This window comes from Kryptolebias marmoratus, linkage group LG1 (assembly GCF_001649575.2).
Source record: "Kryptolebias marmoratus isolate JLee-2015 linkage group LG1, ASM164957v2, whole genome shotgun sequence".
In the NCBI taxonomy this organism is placed as follows: domain Eukaryota; kingdom Metazoa; phylum Chordata; class Actinopteri; order Cyprinodontiformes; family Rivulidae; genus Kryptolebias; species Kryptolebias marmoratus.
Window position 1 is genome coordinate 18596296 of NC_051430.1, and position 18585 is coordinate 18614880.

At 38.9% G+C, this 18585-nt stretch overlaps 1 protein-coding gene across 1 annotated transcript in view; it reads left to right on the forward strand.

Moving 5' to 3' along the window:
• Window positions 1-17819, forward strand: part of limk2 (LIM domain kinase 2) — a 39054-nt gene extending 21235 nt beyond the window's left edge. Inside the window, exons 3-16 of the mRNA XM_017413829.3 lie at window positions 6197-6332; window positions 9520-9629; window positions 10136-10321; window positions 10584-10689; window positions 12440-12654; window positions 12752-12938; window positions 13023-13109; window positions 13360-13491; window positions 13888-13944; window positions 14199-14264; window positions 14519-14693; window positions 14777-14832; window positions 15066-15223; window positions 15683-17819. Of these exons, the coding sequence (XP_017269318.1) occupies window positions 6197-6332; window positions 9520-9629; window positions 10136-10321; window positions 10584-10689; window positions 12440-12654; window positions 12752-12938; window positions 13023-13109; window positions 13360-13491; window positions 13888-13944; window positions 14199-14264; window positions 14519-14693; window positions 14777-14832; window positions 15066-15223; window positions 15683-15890 (1879 nt within the window). The 3' untranslated portion in view covers window positions 15891-17819. The remainder of the gene's footprint in view (window positions 1-6196; window positions 6333-9519; window positions 9630-10135; window positions 10322-10583; window positions 10690-12439; window positions 12655-12751; window positions 12939-13022; window positions 13110-13359; window positions 13492-13887; window positions 13945-14198; window positions 14265-14518; window positions 14694-14776; window positions 14833-15065; window positions 15224-15682) is intronic.
• Window positions 17820-18585: the final 766 nt, after the last annotated feature.

Sequence of the window (18585 nt, forward strand, 5' to 3'; positions counted from 1 at the left end):
GAAATGCGCGGGAAGTGCGCAACAGCGTAGAGGGCGGTCGCCAGGGTTCCCGCGGTCGCAATAGGCCGAAGCGGCGCTGAGCTGCGAGGGCCGTCCAACGCTGCTTGCAGCTTTAATTCTTTCTTGTTTTGCGTGTTCTCTGATATAAATTGAAAGGGAAATTCCAAGAAATTGACTAAATGTGGTTTTATATATCAAATTGCAGCCATTTGGACAGCAGATCGCCGTCAGCTTTAGCTGTGTCTGATTTAAATGACTGATTATTTGTTTTTAAGGAGCTGAAAAAGTGAAATATAAATGTTTTCCTTTTGGACTGACGTTTTCACGTGTCTGCACAGTTTCAATACAAAATCTCCACTTAAATTCTTGCAATAATGCAAACCTGTCAGATACACAGAATAAAATCATTGTTTTTGCAAAATGTTTGTTTTGTTGATTAGAATGGTTGTCTTACTAACATCTGGATTCCCCAAATATTATTCTAATGACATCTGTCAAACCAAAAAAAGACCAAAAGTAATAAATAAAAAGTGTGTTGATTATGTGATGCAAACCAAACTGAAGAGAGAACTGCTGGTTGTTGACATGTAAGGCCCCAGGCTTGATCTGTGACTGTCCTCGTATAACCTGGTTGCGCTCCTTCCAAACAGACTCAGCAGTAACACATCCAGTTCCCTTCACCACCTCAGAGACACACATCCTGACACACCTGAGTCAGAGTGCAGACTATAAATCATTTCTCCTGCTCTGTACATTGTGTCGATGTCCTTGCTTTCTTTTTCTTTTCCGTCTTAAAGGAGCATGTGTGAAAGACTGTCAGAGCCGAGGCACTTTGCCTGTGAGTGTAGACCTGTGAGTAAGCTGACACCCTTATCTGTTTTGACATTCTTTGCAAGACAAAACCACTTAAGAAAACAAAAATTAAAACTGTCCTCGCTGAAAGACTAGTCCTTGGTTTTCTTATTTTCTATTGTCCACGTTGCCTGGTGTGCACCTCCAGCCTTGTTAACATTCCTTTCAGCTGATGTCACTCTTGTTCCAGTAAACCTGGTGTTATTGAGACCCAAAGGTACCGGTGCGTTTGACTCTGCTGAGTTCTGCATTCTTAGACGGAGATTCAGAGATGGGAGCTGCCGCCTCAGACCCTGCAGAAGCCCTTTTTTGTTGTACATTAAAGAAAGCTGCGCATTTAATGTGCTTATCTCGGTGTGTTTTTTAGGGCTGCAGATTTTTATCATACTTTTCCACAGTAGAGGGTGGGGTAAATTTAACTCTTATAATCTAGCTTTATCTAATCCTTTTACTGTGTGAATTTAAGGCGTATAAAGCTGGAGAATCTTGTTTGAACATGCATAGAAATGGTCTGTAAATAAAGTTTCTTAAATGCGTTGGTGTTACAGCAAGTTAATGTCACATCTCAGTGAAAGGCTCTCAACATACAAGTTAATTACACGTCTAAGGAACAGAAAATGTACATTTATTTACTGGTTTTATCTTTTAAAATGTACAAGCATGGCATTTCTTGTATAGTTTGTATAGTTTTGGACTATTTTTTTCTTAGACTTTTGAATTTTGTAAATGGTATTTCAACTGATTAATTAAATAAGCTTCCAATATTTTAGAGCATGATGAAGTTCTTGCTTTTTGTTTCGACAAAAATAGCAGATTTTCTTTCATACATGACAACGGGAATCACATCAGGCGATAAGAGGTTCTTAATCTAAGCCTGATGTTAATAATCTTGGATTTTCTTCGGGATATAAAATACGAAATGGCTGTCCTTCTCCACCCTTTGAAGAGAGGCTTTCATGCAGAACAATGTGAGGTCCTTTTTAAAAAAGCAGTCCACCCCCTTTAAGGTCACCCGTTCAGGTCTCTCTGTTCCCATCTCCAAACGCCAACAAAGGCATACGTACGCACCAGCAGGAATGTGGATTTTAGGAAATGACTAATGTTTGCTGTATAGTGTTTGTGCAGACGTGATGATAGCATTGTGTGCTGTTCAGCCACCTGAGTTGGTGTGCCCACCCCCCATTCAGCAGGGTGTATAGAAGGAAGTCAGGTGATTTTATAAAGTGCACTTACATCACCACATCTAGATGTTAAATAATAATTGCAGTGTGTTGGGCGTTCTTGGTTAGAAATGCTTTGGTTCAGAACTTTTTTTTTTCTGTTAACGCGTCTGAACCTATACTAAGAGTCATGGCTTCATCTGTTAAAATACTGCAACTTTTTCCTCTCCATTTGTACTTTTTTTTTTCCCACGGGACTGTTTGAGGTCATTGATTTTATCAGATAACGTTTAACTCTGATTCAGTTCTTTCTGCAGCTTGTATTTAAACCTTTTTTTCCCATAACTTTACTGTTTTTAGCTGAAAATACATTTGAAAGCTGAAAAATCAAACTTGCAAATATATCAAGTCACATAAATAAACACAGTATAGACCTTTCAATAAATCAGGAACATTGTTTTTTTCATGTTGAAGAAGAGTAACTAATATATGAACCAAGTGGAAACTAAGTTGTAGGGCAATCGTGTAATGGCAAAAATATATTTGGTATAAATCAGAAATAAAAGTAGGGAAAATCTATATTTATCTTTAAAATGCAAACAGTTTTTGTGTGTTCACCATAAGATAAACACTGAACAAAAAGTATTGCAAGAAAATTGTAAAATTAAAACCCTTTTTTCTTTCTTGTCAAGTTTCTAAAAAGCTGTTTCTTAACTTTTTTTTCATGAGATTTCTTGAGTATTATGGAAAGACAAAAGTTGAGCGGTTTAGCAAAAAGAACACAATTTGAACAATATGATGCTCTGTACATTAACGCTAAAACCTCACGTCAACATTTCACAACCTGAGCATAGATTATCAAAAATGAGTTGTTTCCATCAAAATATTGTAATGAACATTTTTGATATGGTTGATTTTAAAATGGTAAAAATCTTGACATTAGGAATTGCTCGCTTGAGGAATTTTATTGCACTGAAAAGTGACAAGTACTGTCAATCATGTCAGATTAATGAGAACATTCCCAACTGAGAAGAGTTCCCAGGGCATAGATAGGATTGTTGGGTGGCGGTGTCAGAGCGTAAAAAATATCTGTTTAAGAAAACTCGGAGTGATGAAGTAAAACCAGTTTGTTGGAAGGAATGAACAAATGTATCTTCTCGTTGTACTTTCATTTTCAGAAGCCCCTCCAGGAAATGTCAGATGAGGTTTCACAAGTTGCAGTTTTCTAAGAGTTATTCTGTTTTGTTTGTATATATATCTATCCATCTTGTTCCTGTTCAGGGCCGCAGTCATTGGATGAGGGGCGGGATACACCCTGGACCGGTCACGAGACCAACCATTCACCCTCTCACTCACACCAAGTGACAGTTTAGAGGAGCCAGCTAACCGAGCATGCATGGTTTTGAATTTTGGGAGGAAAAGAAGCAGAACACAGGCTAATAGCTAAAATAAGCAAAGGGCTAGCTAAAAGGTAAAAGTGGCAAAATGCTAACTAAAAGTAGTGAAATGGGTGGCTCATCTTCATTGTCTTTCGGCTGCTCCCTTGCCGGGGTCACCACAGCTGATCGTCTGCCTCCCAAGTCCAATTTCCACCGACACCCTGCAAGCTACCAGCACTAGAGGCGGTGGTTGTTAACCTGGGCCCTGACTGGTTCGGTCGTGCAGTCGTAGTTCCTCACCAGAGGTACACTGAAAGTGCCCTTCCTATGGCTGGTTTAGAATGGTCCCTAAAAGCTAAAAGTAGCAAAAGGCTACCTAGAAGCTGAATGTAGCAGATCGTAGATATCAAAAAGTATAAGAAGACAAACACAGAGCAAGTATGCTGAAGCAGATTTTTAAGTGAACAATGTTTTTGAAAGAATTGAAGAGATCTTAGTGTATTTCTATAGGGGAAATATTTGTAAATAAAGTTTAAATATTTTTAAAAACTATAAAAATTACAAAAACCAAAAGTCACAGCACCCATCTCCTGAATGAGCTGAACTCTTTCTGATATGTGAATGGCTAAAATAGCACAAAAAGAGCAGAAATAGATTGCAAAAAACTTACAGGAAAAAAGAAAACCAGGATAATAATGATGTGAATGCTGAATCGGCATTCCCATAAATATTTATATCATGATTCAGGCTCTATTTAGGTAACTTTGCATGCTGAAATTAGATTTCTTTTTTGGTCCCTTTTTACACAGATCAGATGTTTGGCTTTTAATGCAGCTGTAACCGCAGCGGTACAGCCAGCATTAGTCATGCTGTCTTTACCTCAGCACACTTTGTACTTTGTTTTGACTTGTCCAGACTACAGTGTGTTGCGTCAAGCTCAATTTTTTTTCTTCCCGCTTTTGTTATTTACATTGATGTTCCTTTATGTTAAGAACTTGACGTTCTGTCTGCCTGGGAGCCTGTGATTTTTTTTTTTTTCCCCCACAGTGTTTCAGTTTTCAATCTGCAGTTAAGACGCAAACATGTGGTCTTCGGTCTGCAGGACAGTTTCGTCTTAAGTAATGCCAAAAAACTCTGAAAATATCTGGATTCTGTGCCAAAGGCAATAATGCTGTATGAAATATACCTACGGTGCTGAAAACAACTGGATGTATGGGTGGAAGCTGAAGGCTGCAGAACTTCTTGTACCAAAACAATAAAAATGCATACAAGCCACTTTCAAAGTTTTGTAAATAGTTGCATGAAATATGAATATGAGTTCCTCGCCGCCAACATGCAAATTCTTTGTTTGTTTTTTTAAACAAATGGAAAATCAATCAGTGGGATTTGTAGTCCTGTATGAATTGAGAAAAGGTGTCAATGAAGAAAGTTGCTTTGAGGAATTGTTGCAAAGCTTAATTAAAAGCATCAACATAAAAAGTGACAGCAGACATACATTAACCTTGTTTCGTGATGAAGTAGTTCATCAAGGATCTGCACAACCAGTGCTGCTTGTTCAAGGAACACGCGTAGAGTGTTTCCTAGTTCGCTGCCAACTTTTGTTTTCACCGCTCTGAACATTTTGTCAGAACGCCACAGCCGTAAATGTCCCGTCGCTGTGCCAAGTATCTCCTCGGGTGACAAATCAATCTGCACCTGAGGTCGTCGAACAGGAACTGCATTCAATTAGATTAGCTGTAGTATCAGCGCCTAATGTTAAGCTTTTGAAAGTGTTGTTGATGAATTATTTCCCCATAGTTATGAGCAACCTGAGCTCATGACAAAATCTAGTAGTGATCTGATGGTTTTCTTCGTTCCCTTTGACCTCAAGGTTAGCAGGATCGTTTGTTGGTCTTTACGTTGGCTGTGATAAGAGAATACACAGCGATAACTTTAAGAAACTGCAAGCAGAAATGAAGAATAAACAACCAGATCATCTGTGGACTTTGTCCTTGTAGATAGGTAATTTTTGCCTGGTTGGTGTTGTTTTCTTTAGGACTTCATCCTGCGAAGGTGCTGGAAGTTGTCAGAGGATCCGACCATGTCAAATCTGAACAATGCTTCTCCATAGAGAACAACACCTTTTCTTCTTTCAGTGGTGCCCTGCCTGCTGCAATAATAACAGCATCCATATGAGTTTGTAAGCATCTTATTGTGCCCCACACCCTGTCAAACCGAGAAAAGCTCATCCTGTCAATACAATAAATTAAGATATTACAATATAATTGGCAACAAAAGCTGATCAAAAATAGTGCTAAATAGTAACCCATGAAAAATATTCACAATGTCAAGATTACATAGCCAAGGAAGAAAACAGAAAAGCAGACGAACTACAAAATCCACCCCCTTATTTCCATTAAACGTGGTACAACCCAGTTAGGCTAGGATCTCTATTTAAACAGCAACATCTCCAAAGGAACTTGTAACTTACAGAAATAGAAGCTAGCTGATTTCAAATCGCAAAATTAACTGCGGCAAAGAAAGTTCCCCAAATGTCTGCGCTCCAAATCATCAACCGTAGTGTCAAAAGTAGCTAAAAAGCCCCCAAAATCTGGTGCATAAAGGTGTAAATGTGTGGTTATTTTTGTTTACTGTAAACATGCATGTATGTAAAGTTAAGACTAACAAATAATAGATGAAAAGTACAGAAGCTATCACTCCGACCTTCGTTCACAGTGTGACTGCAGGATAACATCAGGCTTTTGAGAATCTCTTCACCTTTGCTCTGCGTATCTGACTGAATGCGTCTGCCTTGGGTCTCCTCAGGTGCTCCGTGTGCTCCGACCACCTGACTAACTGGTACTATGAGAAGGACGGCAGGCTGTACTGTCAGAAACACTACTGGGAGCGGTTCGGAGAGTTCTGCCACGGCTGCTCTCTGCTCGTGACCGGACCTGCCATGGTGAGCTTCTACACTTTTTAATTCTTTGTCTACAGATGTTTCATTTCTCTTAATCTGCAGTAGAGCAACGCTGAAAGGGTTAACATCAACAGTTTATATCATAAAAGCTGAGAAAACATTTTCTGTAATAATGTCCTTTTTGTCTATGGTTGTATATGAGTTGATGGATGTGGTCAGTAAAAATTATGGGATTCTAACAAGAGTAAGAATGTAATAATTGACACAATCAAACTGCATTATGTTAAGTGTAAGATTCAGTTTTTAATGCCTGATCCATGCAAGTGAATACAAGTATTTGGTTATAACTAGCTGTTTCTTACAAGCTCTATAAATTTCTAAACTTTTAATGACTAAATTTGCTTTCTCATTTATTGCGTGCTTGGCCTGCTGAGTCGGCCTGGCAATAAATCTGTTTTGGCTTCACTTTTAAAGTCTAATATTTATTTTAATGTTAGTTTTTATTGCTTACTTTACCTGACCTGTAATAAAAAGAATAAATTACCAAGGATTCCTTTTTTTTTTTTTTCATTTAGCTGGATTCTAACAGAATGGCTGGTGCTTTAAACACGGATTTAACTCAGAAATCTAGTTTCAGAGCACTTTAAAGATGAGAAATGAGTCATTTTCATTCTGCAGCCAAACGCTTGTCTTGCTTCATTTTCAGCCCTTCTCTGCCTTAATGCTGTGGTTTAAAGGAGGAAATAAAACCCTCTGGAACATTTTTCTTAAGTAAAACTAATAATAACACCAAGTAAAAATACTCTCAAGGAAATTTACAATTAAGTTGCGCAAAAGATGTGTTATCTCCGTAAAACGTGTTCAAGATGGAGCCGTTTGATTTTAAAAATTGCTGGTTTAACAAATAAAAGTTATGGGGTACATTTTGTGTGTGAAGTGTGTTCTGATCTCAAGACCTCGTAAGATGTTTTTTTCTTGTAAAAGTTGAAGTCAAATTGTTATGTGTGCACTAAATATGGGAAGGAGAGAAAGCATGGATAATTTCGTAATGAGCTGTGATCTATAATTTCATATTTTCAGATTTTTATATGCCTGCAGTAATGAAACTTGGAAATAAAGACAATTTGCCCATTGTTGCGTTATACGATGGCCACATTTTCACTGATTGCCTTATTTTAAGTATTTAACAGCAAATAACACTTCAGTCTTCTTGAATAATAGCAGAAACTTCAAATAATGTTGCTTTTCTTGTTAGTTCGGTTGCTTCCCAATGACTTGTGTTATCGAGAACGTGGAGAGACAGAAGAGCGATACTTAGGGGCTGTTGCCGAATTTAGCAGAAGGGGCCCTATAGACTTGACTTGCGAATGAGTTTTCCCCCCCTTGAGGCCCCAGTTTGTTCCCTCTTTGTACAGAAGTTCTCCACAGTTCACTTCCCCACATGCAGAATCCAGTGGGAACTCGAACATGTGGTGGTTTTGGAGCATGTTGAGTCCTGTGGTGAGAAAGCTCTGTTGACATTCCCCCACAGTCATAATACGATCTGCACCAACGGCTTCTCAGAGATCGAGTATCTCCAATTAGAGCAGGATTTTATGGAGAAAATGGCACATTGCTTCCTGTATACATACAAACTTTAGAGAATATATGACAAAATAAGTAGAGAAAGTGTAACTGTAGACATGAAACAAATATCAGCCAGCTACAAGTTAACACATGAAATTCAGCTCGCAGCAGCTTCTTCTCACTATAAACAAGGCCACTTGTCTAACACGCAGTCAGACTGAAGTTTTTCTTTTTGCCACTAAGCAACAAACATAATGGGCTCTTCTATGTTGTTCTGGCGTCCCGCTTCATCAGCCAGTGAAGCAGAGTGTTTTTGGCAGAGCTGAACTGGCAGTCAGAAAGAAAATCATTGTGATCCGGTGGCAGAGGAGGCTCACGCAGAGCTGCATGTCAGGCATTCAGGTCCCAAACACAACACTTTCTGTTCTGCTTAATTATTTGTTAGTTTGTCAAATTGTTAAAATTCTTTTAAAGGGTGGTTTTTGTTTTTATGGGCAAAATGAAGCCTCCTCGTTCTTTACCTTGATTTCACAAGAGTTGTTGTTTTTCCAGCTCTGTCCTAATGTTTGGGCCCGAGGCGGGTTGTAACCAAGGTCTTTAGGTGGGTTATCTTTTTTCGCTTAGGAGACAGATTCTCGAGATGTCACAGTGAGTTGGCTGACATAATCTTCAAACAGCAACAACAACAAAAAAAATCCTTTCCCACCACCCACTGACTGACTGACTGACTCAGAGATTTGGCAAGTGTTGGAAAAATACTACAAAACACAACTCACTTTTCAGTGTGCATAAGTTCTAGATCAAACAATGAGTATTTAGACAGAAATGCTCATTTATTTATTCATTTTGGCTTGCTCTGTTTTCACAATCCAGCTGACAAACAAAACAGATAAGCAGCTCAAAACTGCAAATGTTTGTGGAATGGCTTTAGAGACAAAGTCTACAAAATTTTCGTTGGAAATTTTATTTTTTATTTTATGTCTGCACAACTTTTCCAAACTGAGGTTGTTTGTTTTTTAGGGTGACTTGTAACACCAGTCCAAGGACAATAGATGAAAAATAGTCTTTTTGGCTAACTCATTTATGTACATTTATGTTTAATGCTCATTAATGTACTCTGCCCTTGATAAGTAATCAAATAAACCAACAAACTAAAAAGCTATCTACAACAAGTAATTTGTTAATTGTTCCTAATCTTTCCACAGAACTTAAAAAGGTCCAAATTGTTGCTTAAAGCAAATCTGAAATCAGCGTTTCTGTTGAACACGTGTTTGATTAAACAGCTTGGTTTTTCACTGACTGAAGCATTATCTCATCTTGCATGGCAGAGAGATGAGGGGAGGCAGATGTTCAGGGAGTGTGTCCTGAATTACAGAAGGGGAAATTGGTTAATCATGTGTAGGAAGCGTCAATGAGAACAACTTGAAAGCGAGAACAGCAGTAAGACTCAGCGCTGCTGCCGCTGACGTCACAACAGATTCCAGACAGGCTGAGAGTGAAGCAGGTGTTACTGCTGTGTCACAGCTCACAGCGAAGGAGAACGGGGATCAAACAACACTCCGATCCATGACACAGCTGAGCAGGGCTGCCGTCTCTGGGTCCTGGCTTACGTTTTTCTTCTTTTGGCAGAATGGAAGATTATCTGGTTTATTTTTGGTTACAGGTGGCCGGAGAGCACAAGTACCACCCTGAGTGTTTTGTGTGTTTGAGCTGCAAGGTGGTAATTGAAGACACGGACACCTATGCCTTAGTCGAGCGCTCAAAGCTCTACTGGTAAGTAAACTTTCTTTACATTTCTTTGCAGTAATGAGAAGAGTGGAGCAGTCATTCACTCATTTTTTTTAAACTAATATATACTGCATAAAACCCAGTTTGTTGCTGGTTAAAGTACACTATTGTTGCTAATAAGTCAAACATAAAGCAGTGTAATGAAAATGCAAATTGCATCAACAGCCAATGTTTATGACAACTGGTGTTATCTCATAACAAACAGAACAAATATATCTTTATTTTTTATCATATTATTGATGCAGCAGAGCTTTCCGTATGAATTCAGCATCCTTTTTGGGTCACATTCTTATGTCCTCTTTCTTTTAAGTGTCTTTTTGTGCAATTATCAGTGATTTTATTCATGCATTTCAATCAAAATAAGTTTCTTTTTCATTACTAGTTTATTATTGCATGATTCTTTTTTTTTGTGCATCAGTGGAATTCCTAATAATTCATCAGTAAGCCTGTCTAATCTTGTGTTTGGTTGTTTTCTCTCCTGGTGTGTGCAGTGGAAAGTGCTACAAGCAGGTGGTCCTCACCCCCATGTTGGAGAAGCGCTCACACGACTCGATCTTGGACTCGCTGCCTCACACGGTGACCCTCATCTCGATGCCGTCCGCAGCGAACGGTAAAAGGGGCTTCTCTGTGTCGGTGCTCAGGGATGTGAGCGGCTTGGCCAGCGTTCAAGTCAAAGAGTAAGTGGGACGAGTTGGTGGCTGATGTCTCACTGTTGTATGATTACAGGATACGTAATGCTTTATGCAACACTGATTATAGGTTTGTTAAACAGCAGAGTTTTATTGTGTACGTTTGGAAGTGTGTCATTGCAAAAAAAAAAAAAAATCTTTGTTTGATATTGTGTTTCACGCTTTGTTTTCTCAGATATTATTCACAGATTGACTTGCAGATAGTTTTACAAACCAGTACTCACATTTTATCACTATTGTTTTGTTCCAGGGTGAGAGGGATGCTGATCAGTCCAGAGGTGCGAAATGCCATCCATGTTGGAGACAGGATCCTGGAGATCAATGGCCTTCCGGTTGGGACATTATTGGAGGAGGAGGTGAGCTCATTGACTCTGATACTGATGCAGTGATGTGTCGATTAAAACTGTTCACAGGAAACTTGTGAGTTTCCTCATTATTTCCATGCCTTGAGTGCATTATTTGAGAATGTGAGAACTTATACAGTACTGGCATTCTTCAGCCGTGAGAGTACATGAATGACTTAAAGGCTTGTCCTCGCAGCCTCTCCCTCACATTCCAGAGGAGTGCTCGCGTTTCGTTCCCGATTGATTTGTTTTTATCTACCTTGTTTTCCTTCTTTCGCCGCATTTATATCCTGTTGGTTTCAACGTTTGTATCTAGTCTTTATTTTTAAATCACATCATAACACTTTGTTAGTTTTAATGTCCAGCCTGGATAAAAGTTTATTTATGACCTAATCAGAGTTTTTTTACTTTGTACAGCTGGGACCAAAGGTTTTGACAGTGGAACAAATTACATTTTGTGGATTCAATTTGTTTAGATTTCTTAAATTGTTTTATTGAACACTGAGGTACAGTAAAACATTTTGTAAATTAAGACTTTTATCAGCAAATACACTGAATTTATGCAAAGTGTTGCTCAATATCAACTTCTGGACCAAATCCCAATTTCAGGTTTTTAGAGCAATGGTTCCCAAACTTTTCGGCTTTTGACCCACAAAATAACAGCAGCAGAGACCTGTGACTCCAAATGTTTTTGGTTGATAAACATTGTTATTAGGTCAATTAAACAAGGACATCATAACAACATTCATTAAATTACTTCTATCCATTTCTAAATATACTAACCACACTTTCTGGGGCCAAGTATAGCAAAAAGTAAGTTGTTAGCAGTCATTTTTAATTATAATTAATTCTGGAAATCTTTTTAAGATCCCCACCTTGATGGTTTGGGGCCCACAGTGGGGTCCCAACCCCAACTTTGGGAACCACTATTTTCGAGCTTTGAGTCTCTTTATCTCTTTTGCCTTGTGACACAGTGCTCCATCATCCTGGAAAATGCACAGGTCATCAAACTGTGCCTGGATTGCTGGAAATAGCAGCACTAAAAGGACATTTTGATACCACCGTTTATTTATGGCAGTGTTTGTGAGCAGAACTGTGACTAAGCCCCGTCTTCTGGATGAGCAGCAACCCCACACATGGATTGGATCAAGACGCTTCACTGTTGGCACGCTGCGCGACGAATGATTTTCCAGATGTCCCAAAATAATTGGAAAAAGGATTGATCAGAGAAAATAACTTTGCACAAGTCTTCTGCTGTCCAGACTTTGTAATTCCTGCAAAGTTTCAGTTTGTTCTTGATGTTTTTCTTGGATAGAAGTGAGTTCTTTGCTGTCCTTCTTGGACTTGAAAGTTTCAGTTCTTGTGAATATACAGAAATGAGGTTAGCTTTTAATTTCGTGGCAGGGCAAAACACACAGTGGAAGTGGGTTTTTGTTATAAAGTAAACTTTTTAAACCTACGCAGCCTTTTTCAGTAAGTGAATATGATCAAGCTACACAATAGTCTTAAAACAGTGAATTGTAAACACAAATACTGAAGCCACAAAGTTTGCTAAATAATTTTTGTTATTTGGGTCAGGACTGTGAAGTATCTCAATTTTTTTTTAGACTTAAGTAAAATGAGAGAAAATATTTAAAACTGTGATATAGATTGCTCTCCTGCTGCATTAAAAATAAATAATATGATGGGATATCCTGTGAGGGGTGGGTAACATTCCTGTGAGGAATTAATTTGAAAGTCTTGCACCTATTTGCTCCTGCAGGTGGACGATCTCATTCACCGTACCAGTCAAACGCTGCAGCTGCTCTTGGAGTACGACCCAGTCAGGCAGCGTTTGGACCGGCTCAGACTGGGATCACCCAGGAACCAGTTAGAAGTCCCAGCCACGTCCCGCATGCGTCTGTCCTCGCCATCTGACACGGTCCTGGAGAGAACTGACAAGGTTGAAGACAGCACGCTGAAAAGGAGGTCTTTGAGGTGCGTTGGCGCATCCAGAATTTTCAGCCTCCGTCTGTAACAGATGAGAGATGAGCGTGCATTACCTTTAAAATGTCCTTTTATTTGTTTATTTCAGGCGCAGTAACAGCATATGTAAATCTCCTGGACCAAATTCACCCAAAGAGTCGCCTTTATTTACAAGAGACATCGGACGCTCGGAGTCTCTGAGGTCCTCCAGCAGCTGCTCTCATCGCATTTTCCGGCCATGTGATCTCATACACGGAGAAGTCTTAGGAAAAGGCTTTTTTGGACAGGCCATCAAGGTCCGCCGTCAGTTTTTCACCAAGCATTTAATCCACCTTTCAGTACTCTTTGTGAGCTTCGAATGACACTTGTGTTTATCACAGGTGACTCACAAAGCTACAGGAGAAGTGATGGTGATGAAGGAGCTGATCCGCTGTGATGAGGAGACACAGAAAACTTTCCTAAAGGAGGTTGGTAATCAGCAGCACTGCCTCTGTGTTAATATTCACGACTGAAAGCACACCACACGGTCCAACAATCGGCCCTTTGTACATTGTTATTTTGAGGTTGTCCCATTGGTCCTGTGGGAACACATTAGTTTGATTTGTATTTAATCCTTTTTCTTGCGGATTAAGCTCCCCTTTGCCAAGAACTGATTAGGGATAACTTGCTTATCATAATGAGGAACTTCTCGTTTTCTGTCACACGTCCAAATTTCAGGTCAAAGTAATGCGAAGCCTGGATCACCCCCACGTTCTGAAGTTTATCGGTGTGCTGTACAAAGACAAGAAGCTGAATCTGATTACTGAGTATATTGAGGGAGGCACTCTGAAGGATTTCATCAGAGACATGGTGAGTTGAACTTGTTTTGATTCCTTTTCCGCAGCAGAGAACAAAAAGACCTCAGAGTTGTGTAGGAGGAGTGACCTGATGTAAACTTGATAATTGGCAGCCTGACATGTCAACAGGCTTAAAGACGAACTGGGAAAGTTGTAGGAAGTGCTGCCAGGTGGAACTGAAGCAGCTGTGCTCTTATCCTCTCGTAATTTATTGGTTTTGAGAGGAGTATTTTTTATCTGTAAGAATTTAAGTATGATGATTCAGGCCAGTTTTTTTGTTCTTCCACTGGTTTTATTTGTTCACTCTACTTATTTAGCTTCCATTATCCAAGTCTGTTCCAAAAATAGGCTCTATTTGCCTCACTTGAAAGGGTTTTAAAGGTCATATATTTTTATTTTGGACTCACAGGACGTGTTTCCATGGGAACAAAGGGTGAGCTTTGCTAAGAGCATCGCCTCTGGCATGGTGAGTTGTCCTCTTATTACTGCTTTGAGTGAAATGTTTGACTTTTTACTTTGTCTGTGAAAATGTGCACATCCGTGACTCATTTAACGGAAGCGACACAAAGGGCCTTAAGATCAAAATCCTTTTGCCTAAAACTGTTTAAGTCAATATATTTTAAAAAGATTAAGCCGTGATTTGGTATCTCAATTTATTACTGGCATTAAAACATTATAGATTTTATTTACAAAGCTGCTTTTTTTTTTTTTGTTTTTTAGGCCTACCTTCATTCAATGAGGATCATCCACAGAGACCTCAATTCTCATAACTGCCTGGTTAAACTGGTACGTGACGTCTCCCCATCCATCCTTCAGCAGAATATGTTGTAGGAGGGGGAGTGACCTACTAATGTTCTACAAAGTGATTAAAAGCTTGTTCCTGTTGTTTGTATTGATCTAAACAGGACTAGCTGCAAAACATTTCCAAAGATAAACATGGAATCAAGATAATGCTAATTTATTGAAAGAATATATTGAACAAAACAAGAGTCTCCAGTTTTCATACCATCTTGAAGTAATCTACCGTCATTTGTCTGCAGGACAACACTGTAGTCGTTGCAGACTTTGGACTGTCCCGACTCATTAAGGAGGAGAAGGTTAAACCTCCACCTGAGAAACCTACCACCAAGAAGAGGGTGTTGAGACGCATTGACCGAAAGAAGCGGTACACTGTTGTGGGAAACCCTTACTGGATGGCTCCAGAGATGCTAAATGGTGAGTCATTAGCAAATAAAATAAGATAAATTAAAAGTGATCAGATGTAGAGAGGACAGACTTTATCTTTGCTGTCGTTTCAGGTAAACGCTACGATGAGAAGGTGGACGTTTTCTCCTTTGGGATCGTTCTTTGTGAGGTGAGGTGTCAGTTTTCCTCAAATGTTTGCTTTTATCTCACCTCTGAATAGAAACAGGTTTCATATAATAAAGAAGTCCAACAGAAAACTTGACACCTGACGACCTAAAATGTAGTTGTGTACATCGACTGCAGTTTTAGGATGAGTGAACAGTCCTCTCATTAAGAAGCTAAACCTCTGCTTGTGCTTGATGTATTTTTCTGACATTTCTAATTATTATTCCTCTGCATCAGATCATTGGGAAGGTTTATGCAGACCCTGAGTGCCTCCCCAGAACTCTGGACTTTGGCCTAAATGTTGGCAAGTTTGTGGAGAAGTTCGTCCCTGAAGACTGTCCCCCAGCTTTCTTTTCCCTCGCCGTGGCGTGTTGTGATCTCTCACCAGACAACCGGTGAGCATCTGCTGTTTTTCAGCTCACACTTTATTCACTTTGGTTTTAGAAAACTGGTAACTGACAGAGGATTATGTTTGTTTTTTCTTCAAGTTGACTATATCCTGTGCTCTAAAAGAAACATCTGACAAGCTTTGGTCAAAATACAACAGAAAGTTGTTTTTGTTTTTAGACCAGTTTTATTTTCTGCATCGTGTGCTAAAATGCAGTGTTTTTGTTTAGCTGCTGGGTTTTGTCCATTGCAGTTGCACCTCAGGACCGTCACAAAAAAAAAAACCCGACAAAAACAAGCACTTTCAGGCGCCATCTGGACCTGCTTTCATACAGACACGCCTCTGCTGCCAGATTGCTTCCTCGTGTTTCTCCTTACCTCGTCCGTCTGGTTTTAACCTTACGACTTTCTGTTTGTCCTCACTTATGTGTTTTTTGTTGTTTTTTTTTTTCCTCCTCCCTCCTCAGTCCACCTTTCCAGAAGCTTGAGGACTGGTTCGAAGCCCTTTCCCTTAACCAGGAGCTGGGAATCCCTCTCCCAGCTGAACTGGATGAACTGCATCACAATCTGAGTCAACTCTACTGGCCTAAAGATCCGATCCAGACCACCGAAGAGCTGTTAACGCCAACAGCTTCCTCCCCAGACTGCACCACCGTGACAGATAATGGCACATAGGATTTGTGGCCATTTGACCAGTTATTAACCCTTTGATGCCTCTTTAACTGCTGCACTAATATAGTGAATGAGAAAAACAGGAAGGAGGAACAGAACCCGAGCCATGTTAGAACTGGATCACCTGAGATAGCTGGACAGGTCGCCCTGTGTGCGACCGTGACTCTGAGTGCCAGTGAACTGCATTGAGTTAAAAAAACACATTTCAGTTAACATTTACTTACATTTATTACTGTGTCCCCTTTTAACAGCACAGGGTTGTTTTTTTTAATGTTTACAGTTGGCAAAAACAAAAGCGTGGTTCTTATCCAGTAGACAAGAATGTTTTTAAGGTGACAGACTTTGAGCAGTTTTGTTTTTTCTGGCTCTGAATTTTTTTTGTTTTCACTCCATGCCTTAATGAGAAGTGGCTTAACCTCAGCAATTTAAAAAAAAAAAAAAAAAAAGCTGTTACCAGACAGTCGAGATAGAGTGCAGGTCGGGATTGTTGGCACCCTTTAACTTTCAGCACAGCAGGTTTTACTAATGCATAAAAAACTAATACAAATATAGACTGTAATTAAGAGATTTTTATAGTTAAATAGAAACTACAAACATTTTATACACCTAAATTATGATGTGGCATTGTTATTTAAGTAAAAGACCAAACATTCAGGTTTTTTAACAGCCACCTCGAGGCTTCTTTTCCATATCTGCTGCGTGTTCCCAACACGCCTTTAATCACAAAGAGTGGCAGCAAAATGTAAACACACCGACACTGTGCTCATGAAGAGCACTCCTTCAGTTTCTACTTTATCTACAAGACACTGATTGTAAAGTAATATTTACTATTTAATATTTTCTCTTTCAGTCGTGCTTCATTCCTTTAATGAATGAATGGATGCATGAATGAATGAATAATACGGGCTGAAAACACAACTTCAGACTGTTCCAGGTTGGCCTGAGGCAATTTGGATATGTTTTTTTACAATCCTAAAAGGCTTAATTTAATTTCTAATTGTTCTAACATAGATCGTATCATCTCTGGTGGTTCTCTTGTAGTTTTGCATGCTGTTAAATTAGTCTTACAGACAAAGTAGCAGCAATGATCTGGACAGAAACCAAAGCACTTGAGCCCACAGGGACTTTTCTCATCCTGTTTTTTTTAAAGCACAAACTTCACACAGCTGAGATCTGAAACAGAATCTTTTCTTTTGTAAGACAACACTACCCTAGCACAAAGCACTTCCAAATAAAACCCTAGTCAATCTGTTTTGTTTTTTTGTTTTAAATGGTGTAACTAGTGCACACATATAATCATTTTCTTTATTTTTTCTTTGTTTTGAAGGTTAGTTGTTGTTTTAACATAAATACTATTTATAATATATCAAAAATCTGTGCTTGAAATGTATGGGAGCCAATAAACCTGACCAGCACTGGAGACAGAAGGCAAAGCATGAAGGTAACGGGTGTAATTTATAGCAGCTGTGGTGAAGGGTGCGAACAACCAACACTTTCTGAACCAGAACAGTTTCATCATGCTGATTCAGCACAAAATGTTAGAGACATATCATTGTATCACTGTTCTTATTTTTGATTTTTAATAATCTTTTTTTAGATTAATTATTGAACACTTCAGATTTATTTTTTTTTAAAATGAGACAAAATTGTTTGGAATGTTATAAATTGTCAGAAATAATCGTGTCGGAGCTGACGATGAAAACTTTGTACAATGAGATGATTTTTTTTTCTCTCTTTTAATGATGTATATAAACATGTACATACGATACTTCTAACTGGATTTTATTTTCCGATGGGATTTTGTAGATGTTTAGACATTTCGACAACTGTTTGCTATCATCAAGCAAGGTACTGAAGACCATTTGTAACCACTTTTATTTATATCACTGTAGTGTTTCATGAATAAACCTTGTGAAAGTTTCTTTTTTTAAATTGTCACCATTTGGTTATTTTTGGCAGTGGGGGCCACTGTTATCTTGGGGTGGGACACCAGACCCAAAAGCCAGAATATATATATAAATACACACACACACACTCTTATGGAGTCATTATGATTTAAGATGAGGAAACAAAGTCACGCACCAAGTGGCAGGCCTCCTTTAAGTTTGTCCAGGAGCAAGCTACTCTCTAATTTTTTGTTTATCTTTCAGCTTTGAACATTCAATTTTTAACACCAAGGGCAGATTAAGGTTGAGTACTGTGAAAAGGGTAAATAATAACAAATTACCTGTTGCAGATAGCTCTTTGAACAACCTCAGTTTGGAGAAATACTTTAATTCTGACCAGACTGGTGAGCTAATGACTAAAGACAATTTATAACATTCCAAAATTAAACACTTATTTTTCCAAATTGAGGTAGCTCAAAGAGCTATCTTATCTACAGCAGGTAAGATATTAATTGTTCATAGCCTTTCCTCAGAACCTCAATTCAAACCATCTGAACTATCACTTCAGATTGGTGTGAATATTGTCAACTGAGTTGTCTTACTCCAGATTTCGTTATAACCATTAAGCTCAATAAAGAGTTCAAACCTTGCTGACTTTAGTTTTGAGGGTTACTTTAAATATTTTACTGTTAATTTGCTGAAAAGCTTGAAATCTTTTGTGCCCTGGTGGTACTTCTCACCAGATTGACCTTTTCTCTGTTGCAAAGTGTTGTTCCCTACACCGACCAGCAGAGGGCGTCAGAGCCAAAATG